The sequence below is a fragment of the Phodopus roborovskii genome, unplaced genomic scaffold (assembly GCF_943737965.1).
Source record: "Phodopus roborovskii unplaced genomic scaffold, PHOROB, whole genome shotgun sequence".
NCBI classification, from domain to species: domain Eukaryota; kingdom Metazoa; phylum Chordata; class Mammalia; order Rodentia; family Cricetidae; genus Phodopus; species Phodopus roborovskii.
In genome coordinates this window covers 19180900-19196436 of record NW_026126447.1, presented here as the reverse complement: position 1 = coordinate 19196436, position 15537 = coordinate 19180900, and the positions used below count along the sequence as shown (strand labels likewise).

The 15537-nt window shown below is 38.3% G+C and overlaps 1 protein-coding gene across 1 annotated transcript in view; it reads right to left on the bottom strand.

The window, feature by feature from the left end:
- Sh3gl2 (SH3 domain containing GRB2 like 2, endophilin A1) overlaps positions 1-15537 on the bottom strand; it is a 171621-nt gene that overhangs the window by 33562 nt on the left and 122522 nt on the right. Inside the window, exon 2 of the mRNA XM_051188131.1 lies at positions 5801-5869. Within this exon, the coding sequence (XP_051044088.1) occupies positions 5801-5869 (69 nt within the window). The remainder of the gene's footprint in view (positions 1-5800; positions 5870-15537) is intronic.

The window sequence follows — 15537 nt, the reverse complement described above, 5'->3', positions numbered from 1 at the left end:
GACACAATGTAAATAGGAGACACTGTCTGAAGCAACACAGACACCGAGGCCACACACTGGAGCTCGTTCCTTGAGCCCCACATGTACGCTGTGGCTTTGGAATGCTTGCTCATGTACTACACACACACACACACACACACACACACACACACACACACACCAGCATTTTCAAGTTAAATAAGGGGTTGCTGAACTATGGCCAATGGTTGCAACTATGCCAATAAGCTGCTAGGCAGGGTGAGCTTCTAAGACTTTCTTCTGTGTAGCCTGAGCGTTAACAGTCTGTCTCCAAACTGCCTTACTTGAAAAGTTGATATCATATGTACTCAGAAAGTCCAATTTAAAAAATGGAGAAGGAATTAGGCTCTGATTCAATAAAATCCATTTTAATTTTCCTAACCTGCTTAAGTATCCCTTTACTGTGTATAGGTTTGGAAATAACCCTAAACATACCTGCACACCTTAAAGGACTAAAAAGAAATTAGTATTTCTATTTTATTGTACATAATAATAATTATAAAAAATTCTAATTTCAGTGTCTTCTAAATTTTGTTTTGTTTCTTAAACAAAGCTGTACTCATTGACATAGGCATTGCCAATGGATCCTTTACATACTTCAACAGTCCTAGAGAGAAGTTACAACGCATAGAGCAAAGACCCTGCAGCCCCAAAAGTTTCAAAGATTTACCAAAAGAATGTGCTGATCCCTGAGCTAAGGTGTGAGCTCTGAGCATGTCATGCTTAATCTATGAATGAGGTTGCTATTTCCAGTCTTGGGCTATCAGATACCAGAACACTAAAAGGCAGTAAATTGGCATGATGGGATTACTGTTTCATACACAGATGCATGAATATATAATAATGTCCTTCCCTGTAGAAAGTAAATCAGTATTTTATGAACTCAAAAACCATGAAAACGATGGAATCTTTTACAGGGCAATGGAAACATGAAAGACACTATTTTGTATTGTCAAATACTGGAAGCAGAACACCTTGTATGTGGCTCAGGTAGTCTGTGGGTTTAGCAATCAATAATAATGACATTAATTAAATGCCCACTTAGATAGGGAAAAATTCTCAATGGTTTTGTCAAAGAATTTAAAATGGTATATAGAACACCAACATATTTTCAAGGTTTTGATTTTATTATTACTGTAGTTAAGAATATGCACTCACTCACTTGGAGTACTGAAAGAGAACAGCTAAATAAATAAGCCACAGGGGCATGCTGAAAGCAACATCCTGGGGAAGCCTGTCTGGCAGAAAGACAGGTTTATCCAAGAGTGGCATTTTAAATAGCTCCCTACCAACTCTGGGAGAATTAATAACCATCTCTAAATGGCCTGCTTTAAAGCAGGAACCATATAGTCAGAAAGGCTGACAGGTAATATTTTGAAAATAAAGGATGGTTTACTTTAATATATTAATTTGAAGTCTGTGAATCTTCTTAGGCATTGCCCCAAAATACAGCTTGGAAATACGCTCTACACATGTAACTGAGAGGAAGACTGTCTCCATAGAAGTTCAGGCAGGACAAAGGATGTCTTTGAAGCTCACCTTGCTTGTGACTCAAGCCCCTCATCTAACTTACACCAGCAAGGGAGAGTTTCAGGACAGAGAACCATCTTCTTCACTACTGTTCCAGGAAGGAGACCACTGGTAGCATGGTGGACACCAAGTCTACTCTGAGAAGATATTCTGAGAATACTGGATGAAATGCTGTTTCTCTCTCTTCTCTCCCATTTGAGCCATATCATTAGAGTATCTTTTAAAAGTGCATAATTAATAGAAAATCACTTGCTACAAAACTCAAGCATTGACTAGCATGCCTCCCATGGTAGCCTGGAACTGTAGGCTTGGCCTGTGTTTCAATATGAGCAGGTAAAGAATTTGGTAATTTCTGTGGCTTCTTCATAAAAACAACTTTGGTAAACAGAAGTTCTCAAAGTGAGAGGGTTGGTTCCTGTACATGAATCCTGTTCTCTCGTTGGAGATTGAATGAGACTAAACCTCTCTCCATGCAGTAACTAATGTATGAGGGTAACGACCAAGGACACGCTCTACCAGCTCTCTCCACATTGCACTCTACCAACAATCTCACATTCAATTGGAATGGCAGCTTCTCTTTTCTCTCTCAAGATCTTGCCTTTCTTAAATGTTGAAGCTCTCAGGCTTGGTAGAACTACACTTAGATTTGAATTCACCCATGAAACATTCAAATCAAGGCTAAAGACATAAATGCGAAATAAAACTGTGAACCTTAAAAAATCAAACAAACAAACAAAAAAAAAACTTGAAGCTCTCCTTTAGGAATTCTATTTTTATTTAAAGGGTTTATTTCTATGTTTCATCCCTCAGAGCTTTTTGTGATTTAAACAAAGAAATTCCCAAGATGCTATTCAGGTTGCAGAAAAACTCCATTCCCCCTTGACTGGGAGTCTTGCATGATACTCATATGCAGTTCAGAGAAGATTTGAAGATTGAGCTCGGCCATCTCTCTCCTAGAAGTTTCTGCTGCTCTAAGAAACCTATATTTGGCCTCTCTCTGGCGTCTTTCATGGAAATCCTTCCAGAGCACTAAGCAATGTATCCTACTTGGTATCTATTTATATTCCCCTTTTTCTGACCCAAATTGAAAGCTCCTTTAGGGACTGGGCCTCATGTACCTTCACGTTTCTAGTTCTCATCACAAGATGGAGGTATTTACATATTTTCCAAGTGAATTAATGAATACAGCTACACACTCACTCATCAAAATCTCCCCCCATTCCAGTGTAACTGTAGCAACTGATGGAAATTTAAGAAGGAACCAGAAGTTCCTCAGATTTCAGAATCTTCTATTAATACCCATCAACAACAAAAACCTGCAACTTTATAATGTAGAAAATTTTCAAAATATCTGGATCATAGAAAGGAATTTGGCCTATATACAATGAAAGTGACAAGCAATGAAAACATTTACAGTTAAAATGAAAGCAACTCCGTGTAAGGTACTTAAGAGAAAGAGAACAATGATTAAGAGCAAGGCTCCTATGGAGACAACACAGCCAGAGACCTCAAGCATCAGGCTGCAGCGGTGCTGCATTTTAGTAGCAGAGCTGATTAGGTTGAGATTAGAAAGAACTTCTAGGAACAGCTACCTGTCTCCCTGGAATACTGCTCACTTCAGACCTCTAATTTATTTCATATTGTTGACTAATTGTGCCTATGAGAGTCCAACTAAATATAGCCTTCTCCACCTCAAACATTTGCTGAACAGAAACCCAACTATGAAAAGTCAGATGTGATGCTCTTGTAGGCTTGGAGACACTGAGTTAAAAGATTCCAAGTCCACAGCAAGTGCTCTTCAGTGACTGTAGGAATAATCTAACTCCCAATACTCTTGGTACAAATAAAGTACAAACTTTAGGAAAATCACAGATAAGAAAAAGGATGTGTGCAATAAAACAAAATTAAACAATTTAAACAGTACTGAAATCCAAATATCTGAATTTACCTACAGAAAAACCCAACTGCAGGAACACGGGAAGGTTCTTCAATCAAAGTTTGTTTTCTTATTATTATAGGAGTATCTACATTTGAAAGAAATACTCCAGAGACTTTTGATGAAATAGGGAACATAAATCTTACACTTCATCTTCAGATTCTGAGGGAAATCTGTGGATATTTGCCTAAAGTAAAATGCCTGGCAAGATTCCTCTCATTTTAATTAGTTTGTAAGGCTGGAGTGGATTTCATAGCAAAATAAGTCTCCGAAGGTCTAATTAGCTGCTCAGTGATTAAACTCCACCCTCCACATTCTCTTTGCTTTTTAGCTTTATTTGAGACACAAATAGCTTGTTTGTCTTAGCTTTATAGTCAGAAAGCTAGTTTATCAGCTTTATGTGCTGTGCAGGAGTAACTCTTGACACCTGCACATTTCCAGGTCCTGATTGTCGATGCTTCTATAATGACAGGGTATTTAGCTATGCAGCATACTGTAAGTGCTCTCAACAAGAGTGAAGGAAGAGAGAAGTTAATCAAGCACCCAGAGGCTGGGGCACCTTAACAGATCCTTGGGTTCCTCAGGCAGAAGCAAAGCTGTCATCCTGAGGATATGTGTGTGTGTGTGTGTGTGTGTGTGTGTGTGTGTGTGTGTGTGTCTAAAAGACATGGATGTTGACGAGGGATGGGTAAACTACTGTTTCTACTGCCAGAAAAGTCAGTGTTTATCAGCTTTGGATGAAGGTCAAAAGGAGACAGAAAATAGGAACAGACTTTGACTTCAGTTGGGGAAAGTAGCTGTCAGGTACTGGGTATGAGAGATAAAACCTCACACTTTTGGGCAAGACTCAGAACACTGGTATGGGATATAAGTAATGGGCAGCCACCAGCAAAGCCAAGGTAAGGAACTGAGGCAGGATGGCTGACCGGGCTAGAACTTTCCAGTTGTACTTCATAAGATGGACATTCTGGCCTCATCTTTTTAGGAGCTCCGCTGTTCTCTGATGGTTGCTTCTTTGTTCTCTCATTTATTTGAAACATACTAAGTTCTAAACTCCTGTTCAGATTCCAGGACTCCATGACAAGGTCATCAAAGTCTCCAGATCTGAGCTTAGTTGGCAGTATCACAGGGTCATTCCATATCTCTTCTGTCCTCCCCTCTATACTGTGAATGGCACACATTTGGGAATCATATCTACATCCTGTGTCACAGATGCCTGAAGCAAGTAATTTTTAGTTTACCCAGGAACCCATTACGAGGAAAACTGAAAGATAGGAAGCACCAAGGAACATTCTGTCTTACTCATCAGAAATGAAGCAAAGCAACCCACTGGAAAGGAGATAGACTAATAAAGAATAAAAAAAAAAAAAACATTAGGCCCATAAAAATCTTTTGAGAGAGTCAAAATAGAATATAAAGAAAATATTTTGTTATGAGAGTGTGCATTAACAATGCTTAAATGTGCTCTTTCAGTACCACAAATTTACAACATCCCCTCTAAGCACGGGGACTAGCCCTTCACTACCATCCCCCCACAGTATTTTTTGCACATTTCAACAAGCACTCATTCTCTTAAGTCTAAACATCTCTTATTATGAACATCCTCAAAGTGAAAGAGAAAATGCATTGAATATCTCAAAAGGAAAAGAGATTTAATCCACAAACTTCAGCCTCACTTGTTAAGAACCTATAATTCACACAGAATGCTAAATGATTTACTTGTCTTTAGTCAATCAGAAATATACCTAAGTGAGCATTAGTATTGTCATTTACTGCCATACAAAAGTAGAAACTCCCAGAAAAAAAAAACTGGACATTTACAATAGTGGTGGAAGCAGAGTCTAGGCCAGGGCAACTGGATTCCCAATTGCTCTCCCCTCACTATTCTGACCTGCCTCTGGCAGGAACCAGCCTCATAGGAAAGTGCATTGAAATCAGAGAGAGACTCAAAGTCCCTTAGGAAATTTGCTATTTGAGACATCATTCTCCATTTTATTCCCCTTTCTTTCCACCTCACCCAAATGCAACCATAGCTCTACATACCCCACCCTGATTAGGAAAAGCGATGACAAAATCTCTCAGGAAAAGTGCACCACACCACTCACACAGTGGTTCCGTTCTCTGGATGGACCCAGGCAAGGAAGACGAAGACGGGCTACTTTCCAGTTTCCACTTCAAAATATGCAGTGAAATGAGTGTGGCTTTGTTTGTTTGTTTGTAGAGAGAACACAGACACTCTAGCATTGAACAGTTTCATATTCCCCTCTTCCAGGAGACAACCCCATGCCAAGGGAAGTCTAACAAGTAAAGACTCACCCGTTCCATCTCCTTGAAGTCATCGTCTAGCTTGGTGCCTTCAGCTCCTCCAACCTTCTCACTCACTTTCTGTAGAGGATAACAACAAAAGGGAATTGTTAGAAATAGTTTATTCTCTTCACAAAACTGTATTAAAAGCTTTGAGCACTTCAGCACCTAACATAACCTTGAGAACCACTCTCTGACTGTGGTAGGCAGTTCCAGTTTCAGGGCAGGATAGTGTTAGCTCAGAGAGGCTAAGCAGCAGCCTACAGGTCCTGCATCTGGTGGGCACTGGAACAGGACTTCAATATGCATCTTCTGATTCCAACCCCTGTGCTCTTTCTGTTATACAAATCCCTTTGTAACTACCTAATTGCTAACATTTTCCTTTGTAAATCCTAAGGAACAGCAGCATCACAGGATAATCATTTTCCTCAGATAAAGGATCTAAAATGCTCCTAGGTAGAAAATTACTACTTGTTCAACCTGTTCTTCAATGGGCCATTGAACAGATAATCACAGCATTCATTTAACTATTAAGAAGAAATGAGCCCAGATAATTCCAGATAAAAGTATTTGCTTCTACCCTCCCTGTTTATATCCTCACAAACAGGCGATGAGCTGTATCAAACTATGTTGAGGTATTTCCTTGCTATTCAATGATTTCCCATTACTAGACATCTTATATTTAACAGTTAACATATGAAAATTATCATAGTTCACTTACAAAATTTATGTTAATAGAAGTAGATTTACTAGTCTTTTCTGAAATAATGATTCAAATTAGGGATATTAAAAACTTAGGAGAGAACAGAAAAAAAATTCATCAAAGACAATGTTATTAAATTTTTTCAAATACCCTAACTGTAAAGGTGGTTAAATCTTTTCCCCCAAGATACCACTGAATTATACAAAGTCCACACAAACAGATAATGAATTTCTAACTTCTTTCAAGAGTTGCTTGGCTGAGTGTTTGCAGGAGATCCCACTGTGGTCTGTCTGCAGCAACCTTCACAGCGATGTGGGTTTTCTCAGTGAGCTTGGCTCATGTTTCCTGAAGGGGATTCTGGAGACCTAGCTCCAACTCCTGGATCTAAAAGTACTGTCAGTCTCTTGGTAGTTACTGAGATGAGTTTCTTACCCTTTCTTTCTCTCTACCTTTGTCTGTCTTTTGCCAAGAGGAAGACAATCAGGAGAGACTGCCATTACTACCCTAAGATGCCACCATTTACTGCACCATCATGGGATAGAATATTCACAGATGAGGTACATGGAGATATTATGAAAGTTATGTGTATAATAAGAACCTACATTTGATCCAGCAAATTATACAACTAACTCTACTCCCCAGGAAGGTGTACACCTGCTTCCAGCACTCTGGTTTTTCAGTAGTTTGTTCAACTTTCATTCTACACTTTGAGAAGTCAAAATTTCTTTATCAATACATTTGTGTCAAAATCACTTTTTCTCACTGACAATAATTTAGCTCATATTTCAGCCCTTCTTATTATGCTCAAAATGTATAATTGATCACTATTTTGGAGCAAGTGAACTCTAATCTACTACAACTATGAATTGGCATCTCTATTCAATACAACTGTCTCCAATGTTGAAAAACCTTACCATGTCCAAAGTCTCTTGTTATCAGGGGATCATTATAGTTAGACCCCTCATGTGACCTGTAACTGAGGTCACAAGTTGTCAATTACTTGCAAAATGGATACCAAAAGCATGTAGCTAAGAAATGCCTCTATGTGTATTAAAGTGAGAAAATTCTGATACTGAGGAGATAATCCAGTTTTTTTCCAACTGTTAAAAAAAATACATGTTCTTCGCAAGAATTCATATCACATATGGTACAATAACTGGTTTTATTTCCCTTCTTTCTGTTCCCTTCAATCGATAAACATTATGATAGCTGACTCTAGATATCAAATGGGACACTAGGGTCATGCTAGCAATTCATCACTCATACTAATTACTCTACTGACTTCAGATATTTTGTTTACCAAGTGTGACCAAAAGTGGGTGGAGAAGAAAAGGGAACATAACTAGACGAGGGCAAGACAACAACAATTATTACTTTTTTTTTTTTTTTTTTTTTTTTTTTTTTTACAAAAGCTGACATTTAAACTTCTTTGAAATGGTTTACCACACAGAATGAAAAAAAAGCCAGCATGTGTGTTCATACTGATGATGTATTAATTCACTGTTTGATATACAACTTTCTTATCAAGTTATATTCCTGAGAAGGAAGCAGTACTCAAAATAACTTCCACAGATACAGATTCTCTTTGATATTTTCCAGGTCACAAGGGAGATATATAATATATACAATACATTTTATATATGATAATATAATATAACACACACACATATATAGTTTACATGTATACATATATACATGTATACTATCTCATACTCTTGATTATAATCCATAAGAAAAACTTGTTAAAGATTTGTCAAAATGAACTACAATGTGAGTTCCACAGTAAACATGATAGGAGCAAATAAGACTGATCACTCCAGGTAGTCCTTCAGAAAATACAGCTTTTCAATAACAACAGCAATCAGGCCTAGTTTACATCTAATGCTTAGTTCTGACTCTGCTCTACCATTCATTAGTCAGGTCTCCATCATCATAAAAAAAAATCACATTGGTCTATAGACTCTTATACCTCTTATTTAGGTCCTAACTTCTCCATTTATTTCTGTTTCTGATCCACTTTATCTCCTGGTGTAGCAGGTTATTCTATCACACTGTGAACCCTGAGAATATGTTATTTATTGGGAGAAAGAACCTGCTTCTAATTGTGCAGTGGCTTAGTCCTATCAAAAACCTTTAATCTAAGACCTTTCTACTTGAGTATTGTAAACAAGATTAAGTAAAGTCAATTGTAGGTTAAGAGGCAGAGCAAGCAGCCAGTTGGCAGGAAGCAACCATAGAGAGTAAGATGGAGTCAATAAGATGGACAGAGGGAGGCCAAGGAAGTACAAGGGAGGGACATTCAGTCTGAGGACTTTTGTTTGAGACAGTGTCAGGGAAAGCTTCCTTTCTAGAATGTTGGCAGAAGAGGAGGGTCAGCTGTGTGCTTTCTCTGCCTCTCTGAGCTACCAGGCTTTCGCCCCAGGATCTGCCTCCTGAGTTTTTATTGGTAAAATTGAGTGATTGAGATTTAGTCAGAAACAACATCCCACTGTCTGTCATACAAAGCCATTCTTAGCCATTTACCAAACATGCCATGTTTATTTTCTTATGCTTTATAACTGTACCTATTCCCTTTTCTGTTCTTCAAAATCTATATATTGATTACAATGTCCACATATACACCTAACTTCTCCATCATCAGTGATTGCTCAACCTAGCAGAAAGTTTTCAGACTTCTTCAGGACTCTTAATGAGACTCTGCCATCAGAGTACCTAGAACTATTTCACTAGCAAAATTGCAAAGGACTTTTGACCAGTTGAACTCTAATGTAGAAAATGGAGAACTCATACTGCATGTGCTTGACTTAAAAATGTCTGATAGTAGCAGACATAATGACCAGAGACAAGAGAAACATTAACCTGATGAGAATAACTAATGAACACACTTGCATATAAGTCAGCATTGGCTCTGAACATCTATGAATTAAAGATACCTGCTACATATATTTTGTCTCTATAAGGAATAGATTTTAAAAGACAGGAAATGCAAACAACTAATATGTATGACATATAGGTTGTATTTATTTTATATTTTAATTAAAATTTAATGAATATAATTGCATCACTTTTCACTTATCTTTCCTTCTCCAGCCACTTGAGGCAATGATTTTTCAAACTATACGAGATACAACAATTTCAGTACTTACAAGGTGACCTCTTAGTTGTAAAGAAGGCAAATGCATAACATTTCTGCATTTCTGCCTCAATTTCTTTCTTTACCTGAGAAGTAGGACCAACATCACAGCACTAGATCACTTTACAATTAAACCAGATTATATGTGGAAGAGAATTCTGCAAATTTTCAAAAGTAATTCTTAAAATAATGAATCTTTGTTAGGCAGATTTGCTAGAGAAATCACCCTACCTTAGACTAATATCCCTGTTTTACTATGACTTAACAAAATACCTCTCTCCTCTCTCTCTCTCTCTCTCTCTGTCTCTCTCTCTCTCTTACACACACACACACACACCAAACTTTCAGCTTTTATTTATATTTTGATAAAATTAAGGTTCAAGCCCTTTACAAAGAAGCTGCCTTAGCTATCCCATAGCATGCTGATCTATTTTCCCTTTCTGTAGCCCAGAGACTGGAAGCACAGCCTCTAATCCTCATTAATGTCTTTAATGCCACTCATTTCGACAAGTAGAAACTCTGAATGCAACATCTGACAGTATGTGAGAAAGGTTAGTCTTATAGCAGCACTTTCCTGACTCCAGGCTTCTGTGTGCAGATCTGGACTGTTCCAGATGGTGCCACTCCCATGGCTGAAGACAGGGTAGATTCCCTTTATGGAATATGAGTCTCACACTAGCTCTTCTCAGTGGTTAAACTGGGATGTTTAAATGCCACGGTGTTTCAGAAAATGGATTTCAAAAAAATATACACTGATCTTTGCCATCTAGACATTTAAAATTTTCATATTTATAAGTAAAAGTATTTTTATGTATCCTCTAGGTTGAGCAAATTCTGACTGTTTCTGAGTACTAAGTAGAAGAACACTGGAACTCTTTCATAAAAGACAGAATTTGTGTTTGCTAAAAAGATCCAACAGGATGAAGACTGGTTTTTCTCTAACTACAGCTAAAACTCTTGAACTAGCTTGGGTGAGGTTAACTACTTGGTCTTTCTCCAGGGCCTTCCCTATCCTTGTCAAATAAAATGTATGAATCAATCTTTATCAGTGGTTCTCAACCTCCCTAAAACTGCTACCCTTTGATATAGTTCCTTTTGTGGTGACCTCAACCATAAAATCATTCCCATTACTATTTCATAACTGTAATCTTGCTATTGTTATGAATGATAATGTAAATGTCTGTGTTTTCAAATGGTGTTAGATGAATTCTGTCAAAAGGTCTTTTGACCCAAAGGAGTCTTGACCCACAGGTTGAGAACTGAGAACACTTTCTGTGGTGATTCACTAGGGTGAAAAGTAATCAACCTGTAATCCCCATTGCCCTAAAGCAGAAACTTCCTTCCAATGACAGGCCTAATTATTTCCAGATATACTTCTAAGGAAGCTGGGCAGCTTATCTCTTGTGGTTTGTGGAGAGCAAGCCCCTCACTTGGAAGGTACTTTATACATATTACTTGTAGTTTCATTAGAAATAACCTTCTTTTTGTCTCATAGAAAACTGTTAAGTGGGTACCATACCAGAATGTTTTAAGAAGCATTTTCTAGCCCCTCCAATGGATAAAGAAAAATTCACCAGGGAAGTTTACTAGAGGAAAGTGGCATTTCCATAAGCTTCCTACTCTGATAGCAGAAGAGTTTTGTTTCCTTTGTCTACCACATGTGCATTACAGTTCTACCAAAGAATAGTCTTATAATACCTAAGACAACATTATGTACTGTAGGGCTTGTTTCTTCAACTCCATTGAAAGCTAAGTCACAAATTCCCTGAAGTAAAGAAACAGAACTCACAAAGAGAAAAGGCAGTATTAATAATGAAGTTTTAGATCTATATAACAAATGACTGAGAACGCAATGCCTGATAACTCTGTCTGCAAGGCAAGGAGGGTGTCCACTTGGCCTTTCATTAATAAGTGACCCTAGGTTTTTATATATTAGTTTTTTTTTAACGCAAATTTCCCAGAATCTCTTTCTTCATCTATATGGGACCAGGGTATGTGAACTTGGAAAAGAGAGAATTGTATGACAACTTACAACTAACACTATGATGTCTACCTCTGAGCTAATCAGCTGGGTTACAGTAGGAAAGGGTGCTAGGATCCTATTATTACAGAGGGCGAGTAAAGGGAATTAGCCTTAACAATGTGGGCAGGTTTTATCCAATCACATGTAAAGCTTTTGTAACAAAATCAAAGTTACTGTGGCAGAGAAAAATTTTCTAAAGATTGTTGTCATAGCTTCTGCCAGCATCCTAGCCTTCCCCATATCTCAGTGAGTGCCCATAACTAATAGCTAATTTACAGAAACAGAACTCCCTCCCCCTCTATATACTAAATACAGTATACACTATATACAATAGCAAAATTACAGTTATGAAGTAGCAATGTTATAATTTTATGGTTGGGGTCACCACAACATGAGGAACTGCAGTAAAGGATTGTAGCATTAGGAAGGCTGAGAACTACTGCTGTAAAGCAAGACAAGGGACATGGTTCTCCCTACTGCAATGCTTTTTACAATACAGGGCCATGGATGAGAAACAGATACAGCTTGAACTTACTTGACTAGGCTGGCCTTGAACTATTCACATTTTCCAAGTGCTGGAATTAAAGGCATTCTACATGTACCAGGTTCCATTGTTTCTTTCAGATTAAATTTATTTTTGTTGCAAATAACATTTATTAAATAAGTAAATAAATAATAATAAATCACCTTAAATTTATAATAAATAATTAAATGGATAATTAAAAAAATCACCTAAACTACTAAGTGAAAAATTACAGTAGAGATCAAATTAATATCTTCAATGTGCCACAAATTTTGCTAGTACCGAAGCCAGGTTCCCTTATCTCATCCCCATTGAAACTTTTCTTTCTAATGTTGCACAAAAAAAAAAAAAATAAAATAAAAGACTCAGGCTGATATTGGAGTTCAAGCTTCAAGCTGAAGATCAGAGAAGTAAAGCAGACGGCTACTAGCTCTTACCTCTACATCAGACTGAAAGGTGATCTTGGCTCCAACAAACCTCAAACTGCAATCCCAGACTGCTGTGTTCTCCTCAGTGTGGCTGTAGAGTCCTGACTACTGAAGAATCTGCTCCGTTCGTTTATACCTCTCTAGTGCTGGGATTAAATGCCTGAGCTCTGTTTCTCTTTTGGACTTATTCAATCTCATATATCTCCGGGCAGCCTTGAACTCAGAAAGATCCATCTGTTTTTGTCTACTGAGTCCTAGGATTAAAGGTATGTATTACCACTCCCTGATCTCTAATAGCTTGAGGCTGACTTTGTTTTCTGAATTCTCAGGCAAGTTTTAATAAATCATAGATAATATATCACCACATTCTAGAAAAGATTCTATCTGGGTTGCTAAACCTATATGCAAATTTTTATATGAAATCATATAAATTTTAACTTATTTTCCAAATCCATTTGTATTGAAATTTTACTGGTAAACATTTTCTTAGTTACCAACAAGAATTGATTGATAACACTTCCATGGTACTGATTTTCAATAACAAATCTCTAAATCCCTCTGTTTATGCTATCTGCATGGTGTGGTTACTAGGTCATCTGTACCTGCCTAAAGACTGTGAGAGCCATCTAGGTGGTTACAGACTGGTTCAGTACTTGTTCGTGTAGGATGGAAGGAAATCCAAGAAATTAGGGTAAAAGCTAGAGTTGACCTACTTAAAGCAGTAATTAGACAGGGTGTTCAGTACCCCCCCCCATTTTTAAAGATTTATTTATTTATTATGTAGACAGTGTTCTGTCTGCATGTATGCCTGCAGGCCAAAAGTGGGCACCAGATCTCATTACAGATGGTTGGGAGTCACCATGCAGTTGCTGGGAATTGAACTCAGGGCCTGTGGAAGAGCAGCCAGTTTTCTTAACCACTGAGCCATCCCTCCAGCTCTATTACCTTGACATTTTATATGCTTCTCTAGGCATCTTTTCTCCTCCTCAATCACCTCCATCACCGCAATAGAAATGGCTAGCCTCTAACCTCTCCTGTGCATTCATTTTGGGAATGTTCATTGGACATTCCTAAGTGCCAGCCACTAAAGACCCTGCAAGGAGGCATGTGAAAAAAATAGATGGAGGAAGCACATTTTGTTAATAGACTGTCATGGTGGAAAACTGGAGGAAGAGGGGGGAAGCCATGATAGTGGAGCTGGAAAGGTGCCACAGCCAGATCCTGCAAGCTCTTGTGGTCAAACAAAAGCCTTCTTTTTATGGACAAGGACGGAATATTTTGTGTTATTACTCAAAATAAATACAACCCAAATGAGGTCAACAATAGAAATGTATCTTCCTGGTTCTAAAGGCTAGAAGACTAAGAGTAAAGTAGCAGTATACTGACTTTTTTGAGAGTTGTCCTTTTGACTTGTAAGTAGGTGTCTTCCCATTGTGTCCTCATGTGGCATGGGTTCTACCCTCAAAATCTCACCTAACCCTAATCCCAAACCCAAGACCTCACCTCCAAGGACAGTACATTGGGTTGGAACTCCCACATTTAATATTGGTGGGATATGAGCACTCACTCTAAAGCAAGGAGAAAGATGAATGGAATTATATGCTGGAAGTATCATTCTAGATATTCTCAATGCAGAGCCACTGGGCTATAGGAGAGCCCTGCATCACAGACAGATTCTGCATCAGGAAGAGAGTTCACTGCTACTCTGAGGCCCACACAAAGCATTTCGCTTTGATTTGTGAGACCACAGTCGTGACTGTCAGGAGGCTGGCATGCAGAAAAGAACATACGGTTTCTCCCTGGAAGCACTCCTACATGCCTCAAGCCCCAAAATTGTTAATAACAACACCCTGTTCTCCCAGGAAGCTTAGTGAACACAATATTTTAAAATACTGTTGCTTTTACTTCTTCTCTGTCATTTTCTTTGACAGTTCTGGTCCCTCTCTTATAGCAAGCACATAAAGCCCTTTGTGGCATTAAACTTTCCAGAACCTGACAAAAATTCCCTAGTAGATTATCTTAAAGTTTCCTTCAAATTGTGTTTCTTTTGAATAGATAACCAATCTACTCTTGATATATTTTTCTCAACTCAGCATGTTCAACCTGTCATTGAACTCAAGAAAATCTCTTTAGTACGGTGAAAGGTGTAGATGCCCACCCACTGTTGGGAGAGATAGCTCTATTCCAGGTAAAGCAAAGACAGAGGTATGGTTGCCTTAGATGTGACTGCTGTGGGCACCTTCTCTCCCTAGTTAAGTCCAGAAACATTCCTTTATTCATACAGCAAACTGATTTTGGCTGAGATCTAATGAGCATGTTCATGTAGAAAGAAGATTTTCTGCATCACTGGTATCAGGTTTCCAAAAAAGAATGAAGAGGCAAGAGCAGTTTCTCACAGAAATCCAGAACATCATTTAAGTTCAAAAGTGTATACCTGGCTATTAAAAGCATTAGTAGTTAGCCACACCTGCTGTAGATGTTTCTAAGTAAAAGAATAAAATGTGACAATTACTCCCTCCTCCTTGCTTTCCTATGGGGTGGTAGTGTATGTGTGTGTGTGTCGGGGGGAGGGATTCTTTCCTCATCTTGTTCTGCAGTTCTCCAAAGCAGAGCCTACGATATGGATGGAGTGCACCAGGTTACTGTACAGTGGTACTAGTAGGCTCAGGAAGTAGCAGAGAGGGGCAGGGCTAAGGCAAAGCCAAGGGGGAGTTCAACTGACCATGGAGACTCTATCATACAAGGTTCCTGTGGGGAGCCATTAGAGAATTGCTCAGTAGACCCCTTGGATGAACCAAAAATCATCTTTTTGATCTGTGTTTCATTTGATTGAAGATAACCTTAAGGTTTTCTAGCTTCTGAGAATTCAGAATGAACCCAGGAAGAGCATAAAATGATCTGGCTCACAGAGGTAGCAGGTGGAATGCCTGTGAGACCCA